This window comes from Neofelis nebulosa, chromosome 3, assembly GCF_028018385.1.
Source record: "Neofelis nebulosa isolate mNeoNeb1 chromosome 3, mNeoNeb1.pri, whole genome shotgun sequence".
Lineage (NCBI taxonomy): Eukaryota > Metazoa > Chordata > Mammalia > Carnivora > Felidae > Neofelis > Neofelis nebulosa.
In genome coordinates, this window is record NC_080784.1 from 147677169 (window position 1) to 147701703 (window position 24535).

At 38.0% G+C, this 24535-nt stretch overlaps 1 protein-coding gene across 1 annotated transcript; it reads right to left on the minus strand.

Moving 5' to 3' along the window:
- Nucleotides 1-789: 789 nt before the first annotated feature.
- Nucleotides 790-21462, minus strand: AFP (alpha fetoprotein). Its single transcript, XM_058722303.1, has 15 exons — nucleotides 21331-21462; nucleotides 20505-20556; nucleotides 19439-19571; nucleotides 17223-17434; nucleotides 16237-16369; nucleotides 15211-15308; nucleotides 12246-12375; nucleotides 10320-10534; nucleotides 8373-8505; nucleotides 7509-7606; nucleotides 6553-6691; nucleotides 4085-4308; nucleotides 2627-2759; nucleotides 1283-1337; nucleotides 790-937 (listed from the first exon to the last, which is right to left on the minus strand). Exons 1-14 carry the CDS (start codon nucleotides 21413-21415, stop codon nucleotides 1293-1295), a joined length of 1830 nt encoding a protein of 609 aa, XP_058578286.1. The 5' UTR covers nucleotides 21416-21462; the 3' UTR covers nucleotides 790-937; nucleotides 1283-1292.
- Nucleotides 21463-24535: the final 3073 nt, after the last annotated feature.

Sequence of the window (24535 nt, forward strand, 5' to 3'; positions counted from 1 at the left end):
AGAGAGAGACAGAACATGAATGGGGGAGGGCCAGAGAGAGAGGGAGACACAGAATCTGAAGCAGGCTCCAGGCTCTGAGCTGCCAGCACAGAGCCTGATGCGGGGCTCGAACTCACGGACCGTGAGATCATGACCTGAGCTGTAGTCGGACGCTTAACCGACTGAGCCACCCAGGCGCCCCAACACTTGCATTTTTAAATGTCTGTGAATAGAGAACTGAACAGCATTGAGAGAAAAAAAGTAGATGTTAAATCTTGAGTAGCATCATCCTGGATGGGTCCCCTAAAAACATAAGAATTTCTTTTTCATTTCCAGTGTATCTGTTAGAATACTTAAGTGTTCATTTAATGAACAATGGTTCTTGGCAGCAACACAGGGCTTAACTTGAACAATTTTTAGGGCACCAAGTAATCTAGCCTTCATTTTTTTTAATGTTCATTTATTTATTTATTTTGAGAGAGAGAGAGAGAGAGAGAGGGAGGGAGGGAGGGAGGGAGTGGGGGCAGAGAGAGAGGGAGGATGGGGAGTGCTAACAACCTAGAGCACAAACCCACAAACCCATGAGATCATGACCTGAGCCAAGATCAGGAGTCGGATGCTTAACTGACTGAGCCACCCAGGCAACCCATAGCCTTCAGTGTTGTAAATCCATCCTTGAGTTGTTTTAATCTCCTACAACAACCAAGACTCACTGCTTTTTTATCAGAATCTGCTTCAGACAGTGGTATACATAATTGTTTTTTAAAATCATTTATAAACTTTCATAAATAAGCAGGCTAGGAAAAAGGAAACATTTGGAGATACTTTATTTATATGACAGAGAAATCTCATAATAAAGTCGTTATTTCATTAATTCACAAAAAGCACTATCTCAGTTAGAATTAAAGGAAAAGATGCACACCAAACCATGAAGACTTATTTTGTCTTCTTCTTCCCCCTGTAATACAAACAAAAATATGTTAAGTACTAATTAAGTGAATGGTGCAGCAGGTAACTGGTTCTATTATTTTGCATCGGGGAAGTACTAAATAGATGGGAAGATCTTCTGATGGCATTCTCTGAAACCTTAGAAAAAACCTAAGAGAATTTTGAGTTTGTTGAGTCACTGATTCAACATTGCGGACACAATTTTGTTCCAGCATTTCTAAAATAAACTCTGTATTAAATTGCATTTATTTTTTAAAAAAGCATTTTAATGGTAGGTCTCAGGATGTATTTTGCTATGGGTCAATATTTTGGGAGAATGCCCATTAGATTTATCCTTGTCCGAATTTTCTGTTACCTGCAGTAATTTAAACTCCCAAGGCAGCACGGGTTTTTGAAATCAGTTTTGGACCCTGAAAATTAAAAGCAAATAAGAATCATCAGATGAAGAGATGGATGGCTCTGCCATTTTTACCATTAACTCTCCACCATCTAGGGGTGAACTCACATGGGGCTCAAACTCATGAACCGTGAGATCATAACCTGAGCCAAGATTGACTTGCACGCTTACTTGTTTTCAAATTTCAAGTACACCTCTGATGCTAGCAAGCTGGGACCATGGAAGCCAGAGAACACAAAACTCCACTTGTACCAATAGTAGACATAGCTTGTTCTCCTACACCAATCTCCAAATTGTTACCAAGCCCCACCACACCCCTCACCTTCCTCCACAAACCAGTCATAGAAATTGGAAGGTTTGCAGAGAAAGTATAGCTGCTACGTGTTAATGTTCTCTACATCTAAATGAAATGTCTTCCCATATCAAGCGACATTTATCGTTTTGTATCATGTTCATCAGAAAAGGTTTACATCAAAACTATTTTATCAGTTTTGTTTTATCTGATTTGGTTATCTGTGTTCCACCCTCTCTACTAAAAGCACAGGCACATATTGATAAGTGTACACCTGGCAAAAAGGCTGAATTATAAAATATCTTTCAAAATTGTAATGATGCTATATTCAAATATATTTGGTGACCTAAACTAAAGGCTTATAAAATGTAGGCAATTACAAATCCATTTAAAATTATTAAATAATAAGTTTAAGATAATTCCTGATTACTAGTCTGTTGATATACAAAGGCATGATCCTAAATGAGTTCAAAAATATTTTTTAGAAATATTCCCCCAATGAGGGTTGATGGCGGGTGGGAGGGAGGGAGGGTGGGTGACGGGTGTTGAGGAGGGCACCTTTTGGGATGAGCACTGGGTGTCGTATGGAAACCAATTTGACAATAAATTTCATATATTAAAAAAAAAAAGAAATAGTCCCCCAATATCTTGTTTGCACAATTAACTTGCTATTAAGTCCTTTTACTCCATTTAGCTGAAGCGATCAGTTCTAGGCCAGAAACTATCTAAATTATCATCAATTAATTATATATTCAGTTTATAGTTCCCTCTATCAGGAAATAAGTTGAATTTAATAATTTTCTTAACATATTCTAAAATTATGCTTCATTCTAATACTAGTGAGAAAACTGATTTCTTAAATGTCATAAATTCCTTCAACCTATTTCCAAATACATTTAAATCTCTGTGGCATTATTTTAAAGTTTTAGATGAGTGGAATATTCTTTCTGTTATTCATTACAGAAAACTCCATCCCAAGTATTTTGAGTGTGAAAATGAGCTTCACATACCTCTTCTGCAAAGCAGGCTTCCTGCTCTTGGCCTTGGCAGCACTTTTCCAGTAGACCAGAGAAATCTGCAATGACAGCCTCAAGTTGTTCTTCTGTTATTTGAGGCTTTTGCTTCACAAGGTTAATGAGAAATCTATAATTTAAACAAAATAAAAGAGAGATCTGTTATGCAAAGGTATTTTTCTAAAGACTTCCTAGCAGAGTCTTGAGAGTCCTAGCAACCCTCCCCCTAAACCCTCACTCCATCAACCCATCACCAGATTTACAACATGCACTCTGTCTAACACCTTCGTCAGAAATACTGAGGCTAGAAATGGGTAGATATCCCACTAGTCTGGATTTGTGCAGATGATTGATGAAACATGATTTTATAGTGCCACCATACTGATATGTAGTAAGATACAGTCTTTTTCTTACTTGCCTGGAATATCCTTCCAGTTCTCCAGTCTAACTTATATCCTATCAATACTCAAAGACCCAGAGTTCCAAGCTCCTGCCATTCATAATTACCACACCCATACCTGAGCATTGGTCCCACCAATCACCTGCACTACTCATTTAGCAGCACTTTCATGTTGGAACCAATGTTGACTGGAGACTAGGGAAGACTTGCCAAAGGAGGCAGCATTCTTACTGTACTTTGAAGCATGACACAGATTGTGACAGCAAAAAAGGGAAGGAAAGGTTTCCCAAAATGAAGGAAGACAATTTACAAAGCAAGCGAGTAGGAGCACCTGGGTGGCTCGGTCGATTAAGCAACCCATTCTTCATTCTGGCTCAGGTCATGATCTCATGGTTCGTTGGTGAGATCGAGCCCTGCGTCAGGCTGTGTGCTGTGAGGATTCTCTCTCCCTCTCTCTCTCTGCCCCTCCCCTGCTCTCTCTCTCTCTCTCTCTCTTTCTCTCAAAAAAACAAATATTAAAACAAAGCAAGTGAGTACTAAAATGCATGGGAATTTGGAGAACATAAGTTCCACTAGCGTGTGTTAACACACCGTTACAGAATGCCTCCCACAATGAATTGGAATGTGCATTCCATCTCATAACACCCATACTTCATGGTTACTCTCTTCAAGAAGTAAACAGTGCGAAAAAAAGTTTCAATAGTGCTTTCCCAGTGTTTTGGAATGGAGGTACCCAAACTTACTGCAAGGACATATCCTAATTCCCCAAAGTAGACTGCCATTTTTCTCAGTCCCAACATGTATCACAACAGTAGTTACAGAGGATACTGTTTTTACAAACAAAAACTTGTCCGCCCTAGTGAATTTTTCCAGGCCTATGCTCCCATGAGGCTGTGAAGGCACTGAGACAAAACTATTTTAAAAGCCACTGTAAGTGTTTTGGGGCAATAACATTCTCCTAATAAACCCAAGATTGTTGGGTATGTAAGGTAGAAATCTCAACTCCTATTTGGTGTTGTTGGTCTTCTCCCTGTTAGCAAAGAACCATTTCTTACTGCTGCTTCATTGTTTGCAGTGCTACACCCTGAGCTCGGCACAGATCCTTATGGAAGATGAATCTGTCAGCAGAGAATGGCAAAGGGACATATGTTTCATCCACCACTAAGCTGCTGAAACACGGCCTCCTGTTGGCATACGAAGAAGTGCAGCACAGGCCAACACCGGGGTTTACAGGAGTCTCTTCATGCCTGATGCATAATTGTCCAATAATAAGATCAGCCTGGTTAGGACAACAGGAAAGAAGAAAGCAAGGAGATTCAGTATGAGCCGCTATATTGACTCAGGCTTCCAGAAAATTCTTGCAGTTTTTAAGGCAGTAATTTATAATCAGTATTACCAAAAAAATCTGCTCCCTGGGATCATATGTTGCCACATTGTGGATTCTTTTTTCACTCATTGTTGGGGATAAACTTCACATTTAGTGGCAAATATTTCATAGGTAATGTCAAAGATAGTCCCTTCAGTTATTTGAAATACGCTTCCAGTTCCATACATACTTCCAAAGGCAAAAAATTATCTGCCCTGATGGCTTAAATACATGGTTTAAATTTTTCATGTATATCTATCTAGTGGAACTTTCCATTTTCCTTTCGGGACCCAGAGAATCGCTTTCTGAAGGTACAATTTCACAAGCCTCATCCTTTCATATACATACATACTTGCACACATCATACATGCATACAGGTACACATATGTATATGTGTGTGTGTTTGTGTGTGTGTATAATCCTAATTGAAAAGAAACAAGGCCAGCGTGTGTATGTGTGCACGTGTGTGTGTCTTTTAAGGCTTTCCTCTTGTAGAGTCCTCCTACCTTCCACACTTCAAAGATATTTCTTAAATACCTCGCAATAACTTGTAATAATGGCCAATATGTTTTGTGTGCATACTATGTATCCAACCAGTTCTGAACGAGTTACAGGGATTACCTCATTTAAGACAGTCATCCTATGTGGGTGGTACAATTCTTATTCCCAAATGTCAGATGAGAAAGCTCAAGCCAAATGCTATAACTAGCTTTTCAGTGGTGAGAGTGGACGGGGATGCAGGCAGGAGGCCTCCAGAACCTACACTCCCAATCTGCTACAACAGCCCATGTCCCTGCAGTCTCTCAGCACGTGGGATTCAATCAATGATAAAGGTGATGCTTAATCACAGGAATTCTCCTTCCACTCTTACCTTTTGTGGAAAATTCCAAGACATGAAGACTAGCTAGCAAATAAGTCCTTGGCATCCGAAAGAGGAAAGGGGAAACGATAAATGTACAATTTGGTTCACAATTATGATTTTAAGGGAAAAAATAATGAAAAAAATCAGCCTGTCATTTTATGACACTAGTGACATTAGAAAGTAAAGATGATTGGCATTACTAACGAGAAAGTCATTTTCTTATTCAGCTTACCCTGTTCTAAACTCTTTACCCTGTTAAAGGGGTGAGGGGGGAATGTCCCTAATATGATAAGATGATTATGCTACAAAAGGCAAAAATATAAGTATACTAAAAATAAAATGACTTATAGGGGCACCTGGGTGACTCTGTCAGTTGAGTGCCCAACTTCGGCTTAGGTCATGATCTCACAGTTCGTGTGTTTGAGCACCCAGTCAGGTTCTGTGTTGACAGCTCAGAGCACAGAGCCTGCTTCGGATTCTGTGTCTCCCTCTCTCTCTCTCTCTCTCTGCCCTTTCCCTGCTCATGCTCTGTCTCTCTCTCTCAAAAATAAACAAACGTTGAAAAAGAAAATTTTTAATAAATAAAATGACTTACTTTCATCTATCAAAAGTGAAGCTTTTTTTTTTTTAACTCAATTCACATTTTTTTCCTTGTGTCCATTAGACCAAACTCAATGCTTATGGATGCACAGTGGAGTAACTAAGATCTATGTGTGAACTAGATGCAGTGGGATAATAGCATAGCAGCAGTAGAGGCATGTACAACCAGAAAGGAAATTGTGAAGAAGGTATGGCATTGGGTGTTGGAGCCTGGGCTCTGGGAAGAGCTGCATATGCATTCAAATATCAGCCCCACCATTTACTACCTGGGACATGTTGGTCCTAATGTAATTTCTTTGAGCCTCATTTTGCTATAAAATGGAGACGGTAACGGGGCATTTCAAAATTGATTTTCTTTGTCTTCTTTTTTTAACATTAAAGTATTTTGTGAACAAAAAGAGGAAATCATTGAATTGAATGATGTGTTGGTTATTCTCTTTCCGGTACATAAAGCTTGCTTAGACATCTTTGGATAAACTGGTTGCACTCCCCCAGCCTTTCTAGAAGGACCAGAAGCCTGGCCACATGCCCAACTGTTCAGAGCTGAGTTCATGCCCTCTCCAACTGTAACTAATCAAACAAGTGTAGTAAAACTATCTCCACAGTGGTTTTTACCATTTCCCCTAAATGGGAATTATGAGACCATTTCAAGTCAAACGGGGCAGAAACACAATGGGACTAAACAAAACACTCACCGCTCCCTCACCACAGGCCAATTGCTTGTCCTCACTGAGTTGGCAACAAGTGGCTGCTGCGGTTGCCATTTTCCTAGTGAAGGCCATCAGCTCAGGTGGGGTCAGCTGAGGGGCTTTCTTTGTGTAAGCAACAAGAAACCTGAAAGAAGCATTTTTTTTTTTTTCACCAAATCCTGCTGAGCCATTCATGAGTTTTTGACTCCTCACTCATTCTCAAAGATCCTCTCTTGGTATCAGAAGCCATGATGTCAGCTCATTTGTATTACCAACAAGGTATTTGGACCACCTTTCAAGATGCATTTGCTCTAACCACCACTCCCTATACTTCTATTATAGCGACATATCACAATGGGGAAACAAACTCTGGAGAGTAGCCTGACACCTATTCCAACCTCCGAAGTTTCACTGATACTAGCTTTGATCTATTCAGTGATTCCACTCTGACAGACTGCAACAGAATAAATATCTTTTCTGCAAAAATCTGCATGATTTGGGGAACCCAGAGAAGTACCAATATCAGACTTTTATAAGCCATTCTTCTTGCTCTCTAGAAGAGGGGAATGGGGATGACTACCTTCTCCCAAGGGAAATTGGGTGATCAGATTCCACTGATTTCCAATATGAAATAGGGGCTGAAATTAGAGTAGCCCTGGGTGACTAATTTAGGTTTATATTTTCCTCGCACTACAAAATTTGAAATCACTGAAAGTGCTGTTTAAAAAAACATACGCGTTGGGGCACCTGGGTGGCTCAGTCGGTTAAGTGTCTGAATTCGGCTCAGGTCATGATATCGAGGTTCGTGAGTTCCAGCCCCAAGTTGGGCTCTGTGCGGACAGCTCAGAGGCTGGAACCTGCTTCACATCCTGTGTCTCCTTCTCTCTCTGCCCCACCCCCACTCAAACTCTGTCTTTCTCTCAAAAATAAGTAAACATTAGAAAAAATTTTTTAAAACGTACGCATTTTGTAAGTAATATTCTCCTAGTTTCTGGAAGAGGCCACAGCTTCGCTTTGCCAACGCTTGACTTTCCTGGATATATTTCTCCAATTCTTCTTCCTGAAAATACAAGCATTATCATGTACATTTTCTTCTCTTCCGGGACACATGACTTTGTATGTAAAAATTGACCAATAATATATTATTCTGACACCAATCTTAGAAAAACCAATTTTAGAGGGTTTTTTTGTAATACTAAAGATAATGAGAGTGTGACTTGTGACAATTAAAACAAATGGACCGGGGCGCCTGGGTGGCTCAGTCAGTTAGGTGTCTGACTTTGGCCCAGGTCATGATGTCATGGTTCACAAGTCCAAGCCCCACATCCGATTCTGTGCTGACAGCTCAGAGCCTAGAACCACAGCTTCAGATTCTGTGTCTCCTTTTCTTTCTGCCCCTCCCCTGCTCGCACTCTCTCTCTCTCAAAAATAAATAAACATTAAAAAAATAAAAATAAGAACAAATGGACTTTGGGGAGATTAAACTTAAAACTTTGTGAATCACCAAGTTATGTGATGACAGAATTCAATGTTTGGGTGAAGGATTACAGTTCTTTCTGTACAAATTCTTGCTTTTCTGGAGCTGTTCAAAAATGAGTATTATTGTTATTCTGTGTGTCAAAGAACTTTTGGTTGCCATTTTTCTTCCTACATTAGGCCACTGGTTGTTGACTACTAGTTAATAACTACTTAATATCTAGACTACTTAGTAGATATAACTAGCTAACTATTAGTTAATAACTAGATGCTTTCATAGAAACAGCATTTTTAATGGATAATTTCTATGCAGTTTTTCAGACTCTCCCTAAAAGGTAAGAGCAATTTACCCCTTTATCCTGGCATTCAAGAGGGTTTTCAGACTGGGAACACTTCTCCAATAACTCCTGGTATCCTTTAGCCACTCTTAGAATTACTGGGACAGCAAGTTTAGTATGTCTTCTGGAATATTCATAGGTAAATCTGAAATGAGTGTGAGAAAATGTCATGTTGTTGGAATTAAGAGACAATTTATTCCTGTGTTATATGGCATGCAAACGTTAAAATTCAAATGCATAAGCCTGGAAATCAACTATGACTTGAACTATATGCACAGTAAAACTATTAATACAAATTATAATCCATCCAATTGTTCTAAAATGCTATTTTGTTTTCTTTTGCACTCTTCACTTGGGTTTTTCAATTATGAGCTTTACAGTCATTTATTCAACAAATATTTTTCCAGTGCCTACTCTATGCAAGCATTTCTTTCAGCAGTAAAGATTCAGTAAGGTATAAGATAAAATGCCTGACCTCTCAAAAGCATACATTACAGGGAGACAGAAATGAATAAACAAAACTAGATCATCGAATTCAGGTGGTGATAAATGAGTGAAGAGAAATAAAGGAAGACAGAATGTGGGGGGAGTGAGTCTTAATTTAGAGCATTGGTCAAGAAATGTCTCTTTGGGTGGCTCTTTTGGAACAGAACCCTGGGTGAAGGAAGCTACACAAGTACCTGGAGGAAGATCATTTTCAGCTGAGAAAATTTCTACTGCAAAGAACCTTTCTAATTGAAGAAGTGCTTCTATTAGATAAACAATTCTTGTTGGATGTGTGGGTGGGTAAGTTTAAAGATAATTCTTGAATTTACTAATTGTATTTCCAAGTCATAGATATAAGTAATATTTCGTTCTGCCACCAATAAATTGTCAGTGTGGGTTTCTTCAATTTGGACTTTGTTCTTGTGTGTGTAATTTTATTTAGCAGTGCAAATGATGTGTGAATGTCCAATCTGAATGCACGTATAGAAGGATATCCTTAGGGAATATTAAAGAGACAACTGGGCCATTATTTTCATTATTACATTAGAAGCAGGCTTTTAAATTTATAAAGACTCGGGGCGCCTGGGTGGCGCAGTCGGTTAAGCGTCCGACTTCAGCCAGGTCACGATCTCGCGGTCCGTGAGTTCGAGCCCCGCGTCAGGCTCTGGGCTGATGGCTCGGAGCCTGGAGCCTGTTTCCGATTCTGTGTCTCCCTCTCTCTCTGCCCCTCCCCCGTTCATGCTCTGTCTCTCTCTGTCCCAAAAAAAAAAAACAAAAAAAAAAACGTTGAAATAAATTTATAAAGACTCTTAGAGATCATTAAGCCTGAAATCCTAAGAGCTACACAAATCCCTCCTCAAATAGTGTCCATAGATATACACTGTACAATAAAGGAAAATGTATGAACTTGACTGCTTGCTTCCTATCGGTTATATTACAATAAAGTACTATACTGCAAGTATCTCTACACATTTTTATTTTCTTACAAAAATAAAACACATATTAAATAAATAGCAAATAAACTGTTCTAATAAAAGCCCTTCTATCTACCATTATCTATTGAGTTATACTTCGGAAAGTTTTGAAAACATGCACAGTGAAAAAGCACATTCATAACCATTAGCCCTTATTATCACAAAATATCCATATCTTATTTGGAAGCTCAGTAGTAGTCTTCATACGAGTAATCCATACAAAGATGACAGTGCTTCTGATCCCAGAGAAATTGATACAAAATAAAATATAGCTTCAGTTAGTAGCAGCAATAGTGAAAGTCTCATCAGTATAAGATAGATCTCATTTCCTTATTCCCTACTTATCTGCTTAAATAGATTTTGGTTCCGAACATTCTAGCATCACCCAAACATACTGAGTTCAAAACCTGTAACCATCACTCCCCATTTCAGCAACACAAAACTGTCAGCTACATACTAATCTTTACTCATGTGAACATACATTTACAGAGTGTGTTACCTTGCCATGAAAAGATCTTTTTCCCTTGAAGAAAATTGGTTGAAATCTCTCTCTCCTAAAAATCTATTTAGATTCGGAGATAATCCTTCAGGTGTATCATCATTTTCTGCATGAATTATGCATTGACCAAGTTCAAGTATGGGCAATTTGCAGCATTCTGCTATTTTGCTTGACAGAATATCTTGCCGAGAACATAGGTAGGACATAACTTTTTCCTGTAATAGGAAGATGAGGGAGGAAGGGAGGGAGAGAAGGAGAGAAAAAAAAGAAATAGAAGACATTTTACCTTGTCTCTAATGTTAGTGCTTTCTCCCTACTTTGCTTTTCCTTACTCCTTTCTACCTACCCGTTTGTTCAATTCTTCTTTTCATAGTTATCAGCTAAAATCTATTTTGTTGTATTAGAAAGATTTTGAAAACAAGATAGAAATATACTCTTCAAACCAAATGACATGCACATAGGTATATATCTTTCTATTCCTATTAAAATGGGCTACTGGACAACGTTTGCTGTTGATGTCCTAATCATGGAGAGCAAACTTTCTGCTCCATGTTAACAGATCAATCTGCAGTGACCCACTATAACCTCCAGAGGGCAGGCTATAGATGATGAAATTTCAGCACATCTAAGAATGGAACAGAACTTCCATATCCTTGTCACGGGACTAAAAATCCAAGCCTTCTCAGTAAGAACAATTGGAACCCATCATTCAGCCATTAAAACCAATTGACATACCATGTTGAAATTAATTTTTCCACTTTAAAGGAAAAGGGTGGTAATGAGCTCCAAAAATGGAAAAATAATTTAAGTGCCTATAGAAATCAGTAAAATCGTCTATTAAAACCAAGACAACTAACTTCAAAGAAAAACAAAGTAATTTTTCTAATATGCAAGTAAAAAATTTGTAAAAGGAAAAATAAATGAAATAGGAAATCTGTCTTTGGGAATCTTCCCCAGCTCTTCACACCAGGATCTCTGCCTTTGCTCAGAGATTGCCTCTTTCAGCCAAACTGCCATGGGACTGGCTCAAATGAGCATTTTATCTCCACATCCAACCCTTTGGAAACCAGGTTCAAGCGTGGGTTTCTAAGCCTCTTGAATATCTAAGAGCAATGGTTTGAAGCCTTCTTGGAGAAGACGGTGTATCACCAGGGACCAAAGAGGAAGGAATTTGGGGATAGACAGTCCTCTTGTACAGTATCCAGGAAGCCTAAAGTTGGCCCAGAATAGATGAATGCCATGCTGCTAAAATGGCGACTAACTATGGCACGTTTGAGGATTCTGTTTGGGGGATTTTCTTTTGGTTTTTAATTCTCCTAGAGCCCTTTATCCACACCTCTCTCTGTGGCTTTGTATCTTGTGGAACAGTTTCTGGTGTTGTTTTTGTTGTTTGTTGTGTCATTTTGTTGTATTCATATAATAAATATTATAGAGCCCCTTCTGTGGCCGAGGCATCGTGCAGCCGGCCTGTGGAGATAAGAGCAAACAGAAGACAGGCCCTACATGCCTCATCTCTCCCATCAGACTGTAAATTCCCCGAGCGAAGCTTCTGCCTTAGTGTCCTTCATAGTGTCTAGCACACAGAAAGTATTCCGTATATATTTGCCAAATGAAATGATAAATGGCTAGAAAAACCAATTGGTTAAAAGTAAAGAGTCTCTCCCCCAAGATTCTATGTGGAGTTTATGATCATTTTCAGAAGAAAGAATGGGCCCTGGTGTCACGAGAGGAGAGTATCTCTTAAGTGAAAGGCAGGGTTAACAAAACACGGTTTCAGTTTTACTGTCAAGAAGTCTGTGACTTGACTCAGCCAGCTAGCTACCTTACCCTGTGACCAACTCCAACAGCCTTCTCCCATGTAGAAGGAGAGCCAAAGAAAGAAAAGGAAGTGGAATTATCTCTGTTTTGGGAAGCAAGACTCTTTACCCCATCCTGCAGACACTCCAGCACGTTTCCTCTGCAACATTCCTCATGTATGTGGGCCACATCCAGGACCAGTTTCTGAATTTCGGTAAAATTCGCTTTGGAAAACTTTTGACTCAATTTAGTAACAGTTCTAAAGGGGAAGGAAAGGAATTGGAAATCAATCCTGATTATCTACCAAAATTAAATAATACAGAGAGAATATTAATATAGTTGCAGTTCCAAAAAGAAAGAATTGAAATGCTTTCGCTGTTTGAAAAGAAAAGGGAGGGGCGCCTGTGTGGTTGCTTTAGGCTCAGGTCATGATCTCACAGTTCATGAGATCAAGCCCAGAGCCTAGTTGGGGTTCCATGTCGCTCTCTCTCTCTCTCTCTCTGCCCCTCCCCTGATTGCACTCTGTCTATCTCAAAATAAATAAACAAACATAAAAAAATAAAAGAAAAAGAAAAGGGAAAGCATTATAAGTCTTGTCAATTCCAACCAATCTTTGAAGGCAATGGTTCTATAAAGTGACCCATCCCCACAAATACTTTGGACATGATTTATTTGTCTTTAAAACCTTTCCTGTGAACTGGGATGAAATCTATCTTTTTGCTGCTCATCCGTGATGCTGAGTGCTTATAATCATCATAGTGAGTGGGTGGGAAAAAATTAAAAAGACAAACAATTAAGAAATGGAAAATTCCATGAAAATAATAATCATTTTTTTTTTACTTGGCAGAAAAAAAAAATACTCTGAGAACACAGAAGGGGCGTATATGTGCAAATACATGAAACAAGACAAGAAAGTAGAGCCCACCGAACATTCAGACATGTCAGCATACCAAGAATGGAGTGTGGCCAGAAGGGAAATAAGAAGTAAAAAAGCTTGTTCCTTCTAGATATTTCCTTAAGTGTTAAGAGATGTCTAGATGTGGGGCGCCTGGGTGGCGCAGTCGGTTAAGCGTCCGACTTCAGCCAGGTCACGATCTCGCGGTCCGTGAGTTCGAGCCCCGCGTCGGGCTCTGGGCTGATGGCTCGGAGCCTGGAGCCTGTTTCCGATTCTGTGTCTCCCTCTCTCTGCCCCTCCCCTGTTCATGCTCTGTCTGTCTCTCTCTGTCCCAAAAATAAATAAAAAACGTTGGAAAAAAAAAAAAAGAGATGTCTAGATGAAACCACTACCCCCTAGAGCACTGGTGTTGCTGCTTCTGATAAGGATAGATTTTCTTTATAAATTTATAACATTTAAGCTTAATCACTTACGGAGAGCAAATAATAAATACAACCATTATAATAATAACTTAATTTATATTTTATTAATAAGAAAAAATTGAAGCAATTCACGAATCAGTCTAAGCTTCTAATAACTAGAGTTGGAAGGTAGTTAAAGCAAAATCTGACCTATTCTAAGAAAACATTTTAGAACTAACTCCATGACTAACTTTAACCTAGGTCTCCACTATGTATAGTAATTTTTAAATGTGTCATTTAACAAGCACACAAACAAATGAACTTTGAATGCATGTATTTAATACTCGTCAGTTAGCATCTCAAACATTTTCCTACACTAGAAATGCTTCATTGTAAAGGTTGAAGAGCACTTTAAACCAGTTATGTAGTTTAAAATTTTCTAGTAGCCACATTAAAAGGTAAAGAGGAAAAAGTTAAATTCACTTTAATAACGTGTTTTTAACCCAATATATCAAAAATGATACCATTTCAACATAGGATTTCATTCATATGCGGAATCTAAAAAAGGAAACAAATGAATCAACAAACAGAAAAGCAGATTCAGACCTATAAAAACGAGGAACAAACTGGTGGCTGCCAGAGGAAAGGAGGATTGGAGGATGGGCAAAATGGGGGAAGGCAGAGGGAAATACAGGCTTCCAGTTATGGAATGAATAAGTCACAGGGAATAAAAGGCACAGCATAGGGAGTATATTCAATGATATTATAATAGCGTTGTGTGGTGACAGGTGGTAACTACATCTCTATAGGTGAGCGCAGCAAAATGTATAGTGAAGTTGAATCACTATGTCGGGCACCTGAACCTGGTGCAACATTGTGTGTCAACTACATGCAAATAAAAAAAAATATTTTAGGGGCTCCTGGGTAGCTCAGTCAGTTAGGCATCCGACTTCGGCCCAGGTTCTGACCTCGTGGTCTGTGAGTTTGAGCCCCGCATCGGTCTCTGTGCTGACAGCTCAGAGCCTGGAGCCTGTTTCAGATTCTGTGTCTCCCTCTCCCTCTGACCCTCCCCTGCTCATGCTCTCTCTCTGTCTCAAAAATAAATAAATGTTAAAAAAATTTAAAAAAATATTTTAATATGCAGTTAACATAAAAACCAAATAAGAAGATATTATACATTCTCTTTTTCATACTCAGTCTGTAAACTCTGGTGTGTAGTTTACACTGGGAGCACAGTTCCTCATTCACATCAGCCAAATTTGGAAACGGTCAGGAGCTACATGAGGCCAGTGGCAGCCTTGCCCTGTAGCACAGCCTTAACCCCTTGGTAACTCTGATTCTTACATCTGATGCCAAAGTCTCAACTGTCAGGATACAGACAATTCAAGATCACTGGCCTAGTAGACGAATAAGAATCAGGAAAATAAATCACGATCAGGACGTAGAAACACTGGGCTCTGAAGACTCGCAGTGGGGTCCTGAGTAAATTGCTTTAATCTCTCTGGGTCTCAGTTTATTCCCATGTACAAATGAAGAGGTTGGACTGTCTTCCTCAGTATCCTTACAGCAAAGACAGAATATGAGACAGGTAAATTAAGTTTGCTTTACAAAGAGTTAAGCAGCAGACTATGGGTTAGCTTCCTTCCACTCCTGGGATTTCAGGATTCTAATCGCATCAGCTCTCATCAAAGGAAACTTCATTCTCAACGACAGAAACAATGAGAAAAATGAGCTCAAACTGAAAAATAGTGGTTTTGCACATATCACCCTCTTCCCTACTAATAGGGCGTAAACTTACATGGCTCGGAAGGTTCGGGGTCCAAAATTTCTCATCACTGCACATATATGTTGATTTAACAAACTGCTTTCTCTTAATTCTTTTGTAATCAGGGCTGTCTAGATATACAAGAAACAAGTTGTCAAGAAAGGATGTATTTTTCTTTGCAGGTGCTAATAATTAGAAAACCAACAGCTTCAAGGAAAGCATGAGACCATAAGGAATATTACGAAAATTGCAAACATGATACATTTTTACATTCATTCTTTCTTTTAGGTTGGTTTATATACATCTATGCCAGACAGATTTATTAAAAATACTCTAAAACAAGAACATTATAACTTTCATACTTGGGATACTGAGTGCACAACTGTACTTTTAAACTCATTGAAACCTGATGATTTCTTAAATGTCTGCTCTGTTACACACATAAAAGTGAATAAATGATAAGATCGCGTCACAGACTGACGTTCTGGGAATCATCACAGTCCTTAGGAAATTTTTGTTGTATGACTTTTGTTGTGGCAAGTAATTAATTGTGGACGTTATTCTCATTCTCCAAACCCAAAAAAACTGCTCACGTCTCCAAACCTACATTTCCTTTCATTAGGTGATGATGATGTTTACACCTCAAATTTGTTCTTAGCATCAAAAGAAATAATGAACGTAAAGTATTTGTCATAGTTTTCTTTCTCTTTTTCCTCTCTCTTTCTGTGCCTCCTTTTCTCCTCCTGCTCCTTCTACCGCACCTCCTTCCACCTCCTATTCCTCTCTCTTTCATTTATGTTATGACCTGTACCTCTGTCTTCCTTTATCCCATCCCCAGACTCATGTCCTTAGTCATATAATACTTGTTGGCCAAAGGAATGAATACAAAACAGCAAATCCAGCTGTTTTAGCCCAAAGAATATCAGACTGCTAACATATGCTCTATTCTGAAAATGGTAGTCTGCATACAAAGCATATTTCCATTTTTAACTTTGTTTCGTTTTAATGAGCCATAGCCAGATTAAAGGATTGGTTCAGATATCTGTACAAATATAATACCTTTGTTTGGAAGCATTCGACTGCATTTTCAGTTTTGCAGCAAGGTGGAATTATTTTGCCATAGTGGGTAGCCAAAGAAAGAATTGTGGGTGCATACAGAAAGGGGTGCCTTCTTGCTATCTCATAGATGTACCTATGAAATGAAAAGGCACTGTAAGATTTACAAACATATAAAACTAGGACAACCATTAGAACTGGAATCCGGAATCATCCACCTCGACAGTCCCCATGGCAAAGATGGTCTAAGGGCAGGCTCTCTATTTCTCTGGCTTAGACATGCAAGACAGCAGCATGCAAGGCAGAAGTGATTGAGAGTTACATATAGGATCCCCTAACAGAGAACCTGTGTTCAAATCCCTGCTTCCGAATGTACTAGCACTGTGCCCTCAGCCAATTATCTCAACTTTCTAAACTTCAATTTCCTAGTCTGCAAAATGTGAAGAAGAGTGAAGTGAAAAAGGACAGGCTTCAAAGGCAGGTAGTGAGCACTAATCTGATCACGCATGCCAAGCACACATGGTCCTACAAAATCCTCAGTGTTCAATAGCTGCTAGCCATGTTTAACATATCTTAAACATTCCTGAATCTCTAATTTTTTTTTTTTTTATTTCCGGGTAATTCAGTGAACACGAAACACCAAGTATTTGGCTCCAGAAGGAACCACTTTGTGCGGTACTAAAATATTCCTGGGCAAACTAAAATGGAGAGATTAGAAGGAAGGAAAAACAAAACAAAACAAAACAAGGTGTATCTCACAACTGTTGGGTCCGGTGAGTGTTGTGTACTCATCTACCTAGCATGCTATGGAAACAAAGTTGCACTTCAAATGGTCCGCCTGATTTCCTAGTGCAGGACCTCAGCTGGTGCAAAATTATTGCCACTTCTCTGCCTTTTAGAGTACCTCTGTAAATTGCAGAAATACTAGATTACGTTTGGTACTACTCTCCTTCTGGGGGTTTTAATCTACCTTTAAATTGGATCCTTACCTGTTCAGGAACATGTCCCTGTTTTCTTCATATGCTTTACAACTGGTGACAGGTTCTGGAACTTGGAAGGGTGGGATGGATGACGGAGTAGCCTTTTTGTGTGCCAGTAAACAGCTATGTCTTTCCTCTTCACTTTGGCTGCAACAATCTGAGAGTCCATACTTTTCAGAAATTTCCTTCTCATGGCAAATTTCGTCCAGAAAGGCAGATAGCTATAGGAAATATTTGTTTTTAAAGAAAGACAACTAACTGTATTTTGAAATTCTGTGAAACACATGAGTTTTCTAGTACCCAAAATCAGAACTACAAATTAAAAATACAAATTCCAATATACTTTATTTAGTTTCAGCCAGATGAGAGCTTTCTCTCATGTCTTTTGGGAAGTGGAATTTTGGTGTCCAACCTTGAGAAATACACATGACTATTAAATTACTTTATCTTAGGGGCGCCTGGGTGGCTCTGTCGGTTAAGCGTCCGACTTCGGCTCAGGTCATGATCTCACGGTCCGTGAGTTCGAGCCCCGCATCGGGCTCTGTGCTGACAGCTCAGAGCGTGGAGCCTGTTTCAGATTCTGTGTCTCCCTCTCTCTCTCTGACCCTCCCCTGTTCATGCTCTGTCTCTCTCTGTCTCAAAAATTAATAAACGTTAAAAAAAATTTTTAAAAAAGTACTTTATCTTAAAAGGGAAAACACCATGCAATATTTTATCCCCCCCAGAAAAAAATATTTGAAATATTTCATTTTCCCCTCTTATTTTATCAACAGTTTGGCTCCATGATATCTATGAGCCTTTTAAAAATACGTAAGCCACTTTTTTTGTTGCCTTAATTTTACCAACATCGGATGATGAGACCGATAGTCCTAAGAATGCCTTAGAAATACATGTTTCATTCATCTCAGGAAATTTTATATAGCTTCTATAACTGCTAATATTTAGAGAATCCTACAGCTCTTAAACAAGACTTTGAATTCTCAATCCACATAAAAATCATGCCTTTAAGTTTACAATGATAAACCGCCAATCTGTAGCATTAACGTGAACCTCTCACTGGACGTAAAGTTGCAATATGGAACGTATTTTGCTTAATTTTTACATTAGCAGGACAAGCCAAAAATAGAGATGCAAAACAGAGAGTTTTATGAAATCATTTTCAGAGTTGCAAAGTATTTTATATCTTTAAAAGGGCATCTCCTCTAAAATATTCCAAATACATTGACTTTTGGCCATTCATCAATCCCACCATGAGAGAAGATTCTCTGGGCATTTTGTCCCATAATTGGGTAACTCTAATCATTTCAAAGTTCCTAGGTTTTTTTTCTATTGAAATAAAATAAGCAATAATAACTATTATTTATTGATCTTCTACATTAAGGTATATTTAAAAAAAACTATTCATTGTTTAACTGAAACTCAATTATAAATGAGTTTCATATTTTGTTGTTTGTTAAATCTGGCAACCCTCAGTATGTGCCTCACTTTCACTACAGTGTAGAGTATAGTGTAATGAAGCCAATAAGGGTGTTAATTTTAAAGCCTGACGGCCTAGTTTAAATCCTTGTTCTGGACTCCCTCAAAAAAAGGTACTCAACTTTTCTGTGCCTCAGCTTCCTCAACTGGAAGAATAGCATTTACCTCCTAGGATTATTGTAAGTATTTAATAAACTAATGCTTGTAAGCAAAGCTGATATTCTACCAGTAACCAGTAACCCCAGTGAGGGGTTCTTCTTCACTCACTTGGACATCCATCTGAGTCATCAGTGCTATGCTCCATGTCATAAAATATTTTTATTATCAATGAGTATGTAACACTCCCTAGGATAATGTCTGTCACATTGTGTGATTAATAAAAAGTGACTTCTTCCATTATTATTATATCCGTCTTTATGACAAACCTGAACTGAAAGCTACTATTATTCCTTTTTTTACAGATAAGGAAACTAAATCTCGAAGAAGTTAAGTACCATGCTCATGGTCACCCAGATATTCAACTTTCAGAACCTTTGCTCTTAGTCACCATGTTTATATTGTCTCTTTACAACAGGTACTCATTGCTTTTTCTTCAACAATTCAGAATTAATCCAATTCTTCTTTCATACAACAAGCGTTCAAATATTTAAGTGTATTTCTCACGGCATCCCTGTATCTGCTCTTTTGCCTGCTAAACTTTGGTCAAATACTATAGTGGGATAATATTATTATTATTATTATTCACTCACCTGATTTTCTAAACACCCTACAGGCTGCTCACTGCCCGTGGATTTCTCAATTACAGTCAGTATATCTTTCACCATTTTGCTTACTTCTTTGTAAGTGGCTTCTTGAACAAACTGAGCAAAAAATATGGTAGCTCTGGAACAAAAATACATATGAATGCTTAAGGAATAGACATGTCAAGCTGCTTTTCTTCAAATGTAGTTTTCGTTTGTTTTTGTTTTCTGTTATGTGACTTGTTTAGGGGATGACTTTTGCTAAAAAAAATTTTGTGAAATTAGATTCTAGTCATCCAGCAAGAAACATCAATCTTCTTGCCCCGTACCCCCAAAGTATACATATATCTATTAAAGAACTCAAAGTGGATTTTCCTTAAGAGTGGTTCCTGCTTTTGTGGTTACCCATCCACTGCAATGAACCTACAGCTGAGGGTATCTATATTCTATAGTGCCTTTCAAATTTAAGCAAAGAATTGGTCATTAGACGTCTGTCTGTATCTACTCTTAGTTGATCAAGATCTGATCCAAGATGGTATTCATGGATTGACCAAAGAATTGTCTTAATAGGGTTCTGGGTACAAGCAGTAGCAATAAAACACTATTTTAAATTCCTTATTAGAAACTTCAGGAGCATAGAATAGACCGAACTCAAAAGAAAAACATACTCTCTACAAATAACAAAGTAGAATATTTTACCTCCTATTATTTGCTACTAGGATTTACATAGTATTCAGAATACAGAATATTGTAATATCATCTTATTGGTATTGATGTGAAAAACTCCTGCATTTATATATTGTGGTTACCACTGATCTGATACTAATCTTCAGTTTCTAAAATATGATTTGGTTTTTCCCATGGAATTTCAAGGACTCTAGAGGTTAATTTAATCTAAGGCATGGACCAACATTTCAACCTCTTCAATATCCATTTGATATCCAATATAAATAACTTCTTCAATCAGCTTTTGTACTTTTCAAAACCCATAGGGCTATCCGGCCTCATTTAATTACCTAACTAAAATGATTATTGCTTTGCATATTTGAAGTGCATTTATATGAGCAAAACTTACAGGTCAACGAAATTCATCTCTGCAGAACATTGGGAAGAATCCAATATGGAAGCTGGAAAGCAAAAGAAACTCCATGAGAAATGGTGTTTTCAACTGCAACCAGGAAAGTGACCGTTCTTATATGTAAATGTGTATGTTTAATTTAGAACTGCACATCTGAGAAGACATTAGGGAGCATCTATCCAAACATCTTAACTTTGTACTTGAGAAAACTAGGAAACTAAGGAATAGCTAAGATAACAAGAATAATTTATAGTAGACCTAGCACTAAAATTCAGTTGTTTGGTTTCCCCCTGTACTGTGATGCTCTAATTGGCTTGGAAATCAAAGGATTAAAAATACATTTCAGACCGCCTTTTGAACATGATTGCATCACAGTTTGCTTGCTTATTTATATCCCAGCCACATTGTTTCTTCTTTAGTCAAATAATGATCCATTTTTTTCTGAAGTAAAGATAAAGATGTTACTTATTTTATCAGTCTGAGGGGGTTTTATATGTGAAGGAGCCAGGATTATAGACTCATATATAGAGATAAAATATAAATATATTTCAAAGTTAGCATGTATGCCAATTATATAAATAATGTACAAAACATTAATTCAACATGGAATGTATAAGTCATTCGTATATAATCTGGAGCACTGCCATGATTTTGTAAACCTCTTGTAAAGCTACAAGTTTATCATACATTTAAAGATATTTCCCATTAAATATTTTTCTTCTGTGTGGAGCAGGAAGTATAAATAAATCAGGACAAATGAATAAATTCAAATGTAAGAATTTTGATGTAGAGAAAAGACAAAAAAGAAAACAAAATATCTTACCTATTCCATATGCATTTCTGTGCATTGTTCGGGGTTCAGAAAAATTTAGTAGGAAAGTTAAAAAAATTGATATGACCCACTTCATGGTTGTTAGTTATTTTTTCGTTGGCAATGATGGGGGGAGAGTATTGAAAATCATGCTGAAATTCTTTTATACCCTTCTCAAGCAACGCCTGTTAATTAGTAATCTTCTGTTAGTATATCAGTATATGTGTTACTTTATTTCCTTAGGTTGCAAATGGGACAACTTGTCGATAATTAACAGCACAGGGATTATTTGCATTTTATGTCCAAGGACACAGACCTCTTTTCAAAGGAAAAAAGGGGGAAAAAATTTGCAAATTCATCCCATGTTGCAAATGTTAACAAATACTCTCCTCAACCTACAGACTATTCAAAGAAATGTTTTTTCCTGAATTGCACAATAATGAATATATTTCAAATTAAAAATCTAATGGAGCCATAAAGATGAAGACTCCAGACTTTGTATGAAATTCAGCTAAATGCATTAATTCCTTTAAAAAATATTAATTGAATGCCTGTAATATGCCAGGCACTGGACACAGTATTTGACCAAATCAAACTTCACTGAAGAATACATTCATTGCTTGATTATTATATGGATTAACTCAAAAATCCTTTTCACCTAATTTCATGCCACTACAGTCCATTTTTAAGTATTTAGTATGCTGTGTATGGCTTAACAGAAAACTTAGAGCACAAACTCTGATGAACCAAGCCCTATAATAATTTTGTTTGTTACAAAATAATTTTGCATGTATGCCAAACTGAAGTGGGTCAGTTGCACTCTTCATTCAGCAACTCGAAATGATTTTGTTAACACTAACAAAGGAGCACTTACAAATGCCACCTGATTCTAGGAGGGGTTCACCTCGTTAAACCACTGGAGGAACTTTTAAAATTCCTGTTGCTTTGACTGAACCCCATACTAATTAAATCAGAATCTTTGCAGGTGGGATCTAGGCATCACTATTTTCTAAAATCTTCACAGATTATTCACTATTCTAAAGTTAAGATTAAAAATAAATGAATTACTGTAGGAAATAAGTAGATATGGTGCATTCATTTAAAAAATTTTTTTTAACATTTATTCATTTTTGAGAGACAGAGCATGAGTGGGGAAGGGGCAGAGAGAGAAGGAGACACAGAATCCGAAGCAGGCTCCAGGCTCCGAACTGTCAGCACAGAGCCCGATGCGGGGCTTGAACTCTCAAACCGCAAGATCATGACCTGAGCGAAGTCGGACGCTCAACCGACTGAGCCACCTGGACACCCTGATATGGTGCATTCATTAAGTGGAGTGATATTCAGCCACCCTAGTAATTTTGTGGCAGAATACTTAATGATATGGAAATATGCTCATAGTATGTCACAAAGTAAAAAAAACAGGTGTAAAATTACTGTTTTTGTAATTCCTCCTTCCTGCTCAAAAAAAAAAAAAAAAAGTAGAAGACAGGAATAGTCGATGACAAAGTTACAACACTGGGTTTCTCTGGATGGTGGGATTGCAAGTGAATTTCTCTCCCTCGCTTTCCCTCTCTCTTTCAAAACTTGTTCAATGGAAGTTTGATTATGTGATTTAAAAATAAAATTTAAAATACTAATTGAGTGTATTTTTTAAAAAGAAATTATACGGCTTAAGTCAGAGAAAGACACATACTATATGATTTCACTCATCTGTGGGATTTAAGAAACAAAACAAGTGAGCAAAGGGAAAAGAAGACAGAAAGAGGCAAACAGAGAAACAGACCCTTAACTGTAGAGAACAAACTGATGGCTGCCAGAGGGGAGGTGGGTGGGGCAATGGGATAAACAGGTGATGGGGATTAAGGAGTGCATTTGTGATGAGCACTGGATGATGTATGGAAGTGATGAATCTCTGTATTGTACACCGGAAACTAATATTACACTGTAAGTCAGCTACCTGGAATTAAAATAAAAACTTTAAAAAATAAATAAATGAATTATAATGCAACTCACTAGGGCAACCATTTAGGCAAAGGTTTATCAATGCCTTTTTACATAAACTTCTAGCCCTTCTGGGAGATTTGGCATAGCATCGACAAGTTCTTTATTGCTTGCTGGTCAAGTAAAATTCCCATTTTTTTGATAATGTTTGTTTATTTTCTGCCACGTGTGGCTACGCTAGGTTTTGCCTCCTAAGGAACACACTGATGGGAACAAACCTCGTTCCTCACTCCATAGTGAGAAGCATTGCTGACCTTGCCTGCCCATTTGAGTATGGGTGGGTCACCACTCTCCTACTATCCCTGATGAGGAGTCTTAACTCAAATATATGAAAACAACAGCATTAATTATGAAGAACTAACCCCATTTTATGGAACAAACTGTAAACAGTGTTGCTAGGCAGGGGCAAAATATCCCAAAACCCTTCACAGTGTCAGATCCATAGTTAACCCTTAGTAACATTAACTGAATGAATGCTGAATGTATTTGGTCAGAGAGGAATTTAAGGTGGAGGAAGACAGTGCATTTGGCAAATCTCAGATTCTATAAGCTCTGAGATCTTTGTATCTTTACAAACCATATTTCAAGTTTTATGCTGGGGTGTGTGTGTGTGTGTGTGTGCATATACTCTGCATGGCTGGACAATCTAATGTCATTAGTTCATCAAAAGGTTAGAAGGGTCATATGCAAAATGCCTGGCAAGAAGTAGGCATTTACTAAAGTGTAATCATTTCAATACGATAGTCACATAACTACAAATACTATGTGCACATCAGGCTGAGGCGTGTTGTGTCAGCCACCAATTGATCAGGCTGCTGACAAGCCTAAACCAGGAGTAACAACCTGTCTCATCAGCCCAGGACCTATTTGAATCTTTCCTCTGATAATAAATTGGCTTTGTGCCATCCTTTGATCTCCTTCCATATTCTCCATTATGGAGCAAGTCTCTGATATTCCCTGCCCTGTGATCAGAAAGGCAGTAAAGTGTCACTGTTCAACATGTGAGCTCAGGCACCACGTTTGAATTTCTGCCCAACCACTTAGCCCTACATGACTTTGAGTGAGTTAGCTAATTTTTCCGACCTTTATTTTCATCATCTATAAAATGAGGATAGTGATCATACCTCATTCATGACTAGATGAGGATAAAATAAATTAATGAATGTGAATGGCTCAGAATAGGGTCTTGGGCAGAGTAGCACTTAATAGATGGAAG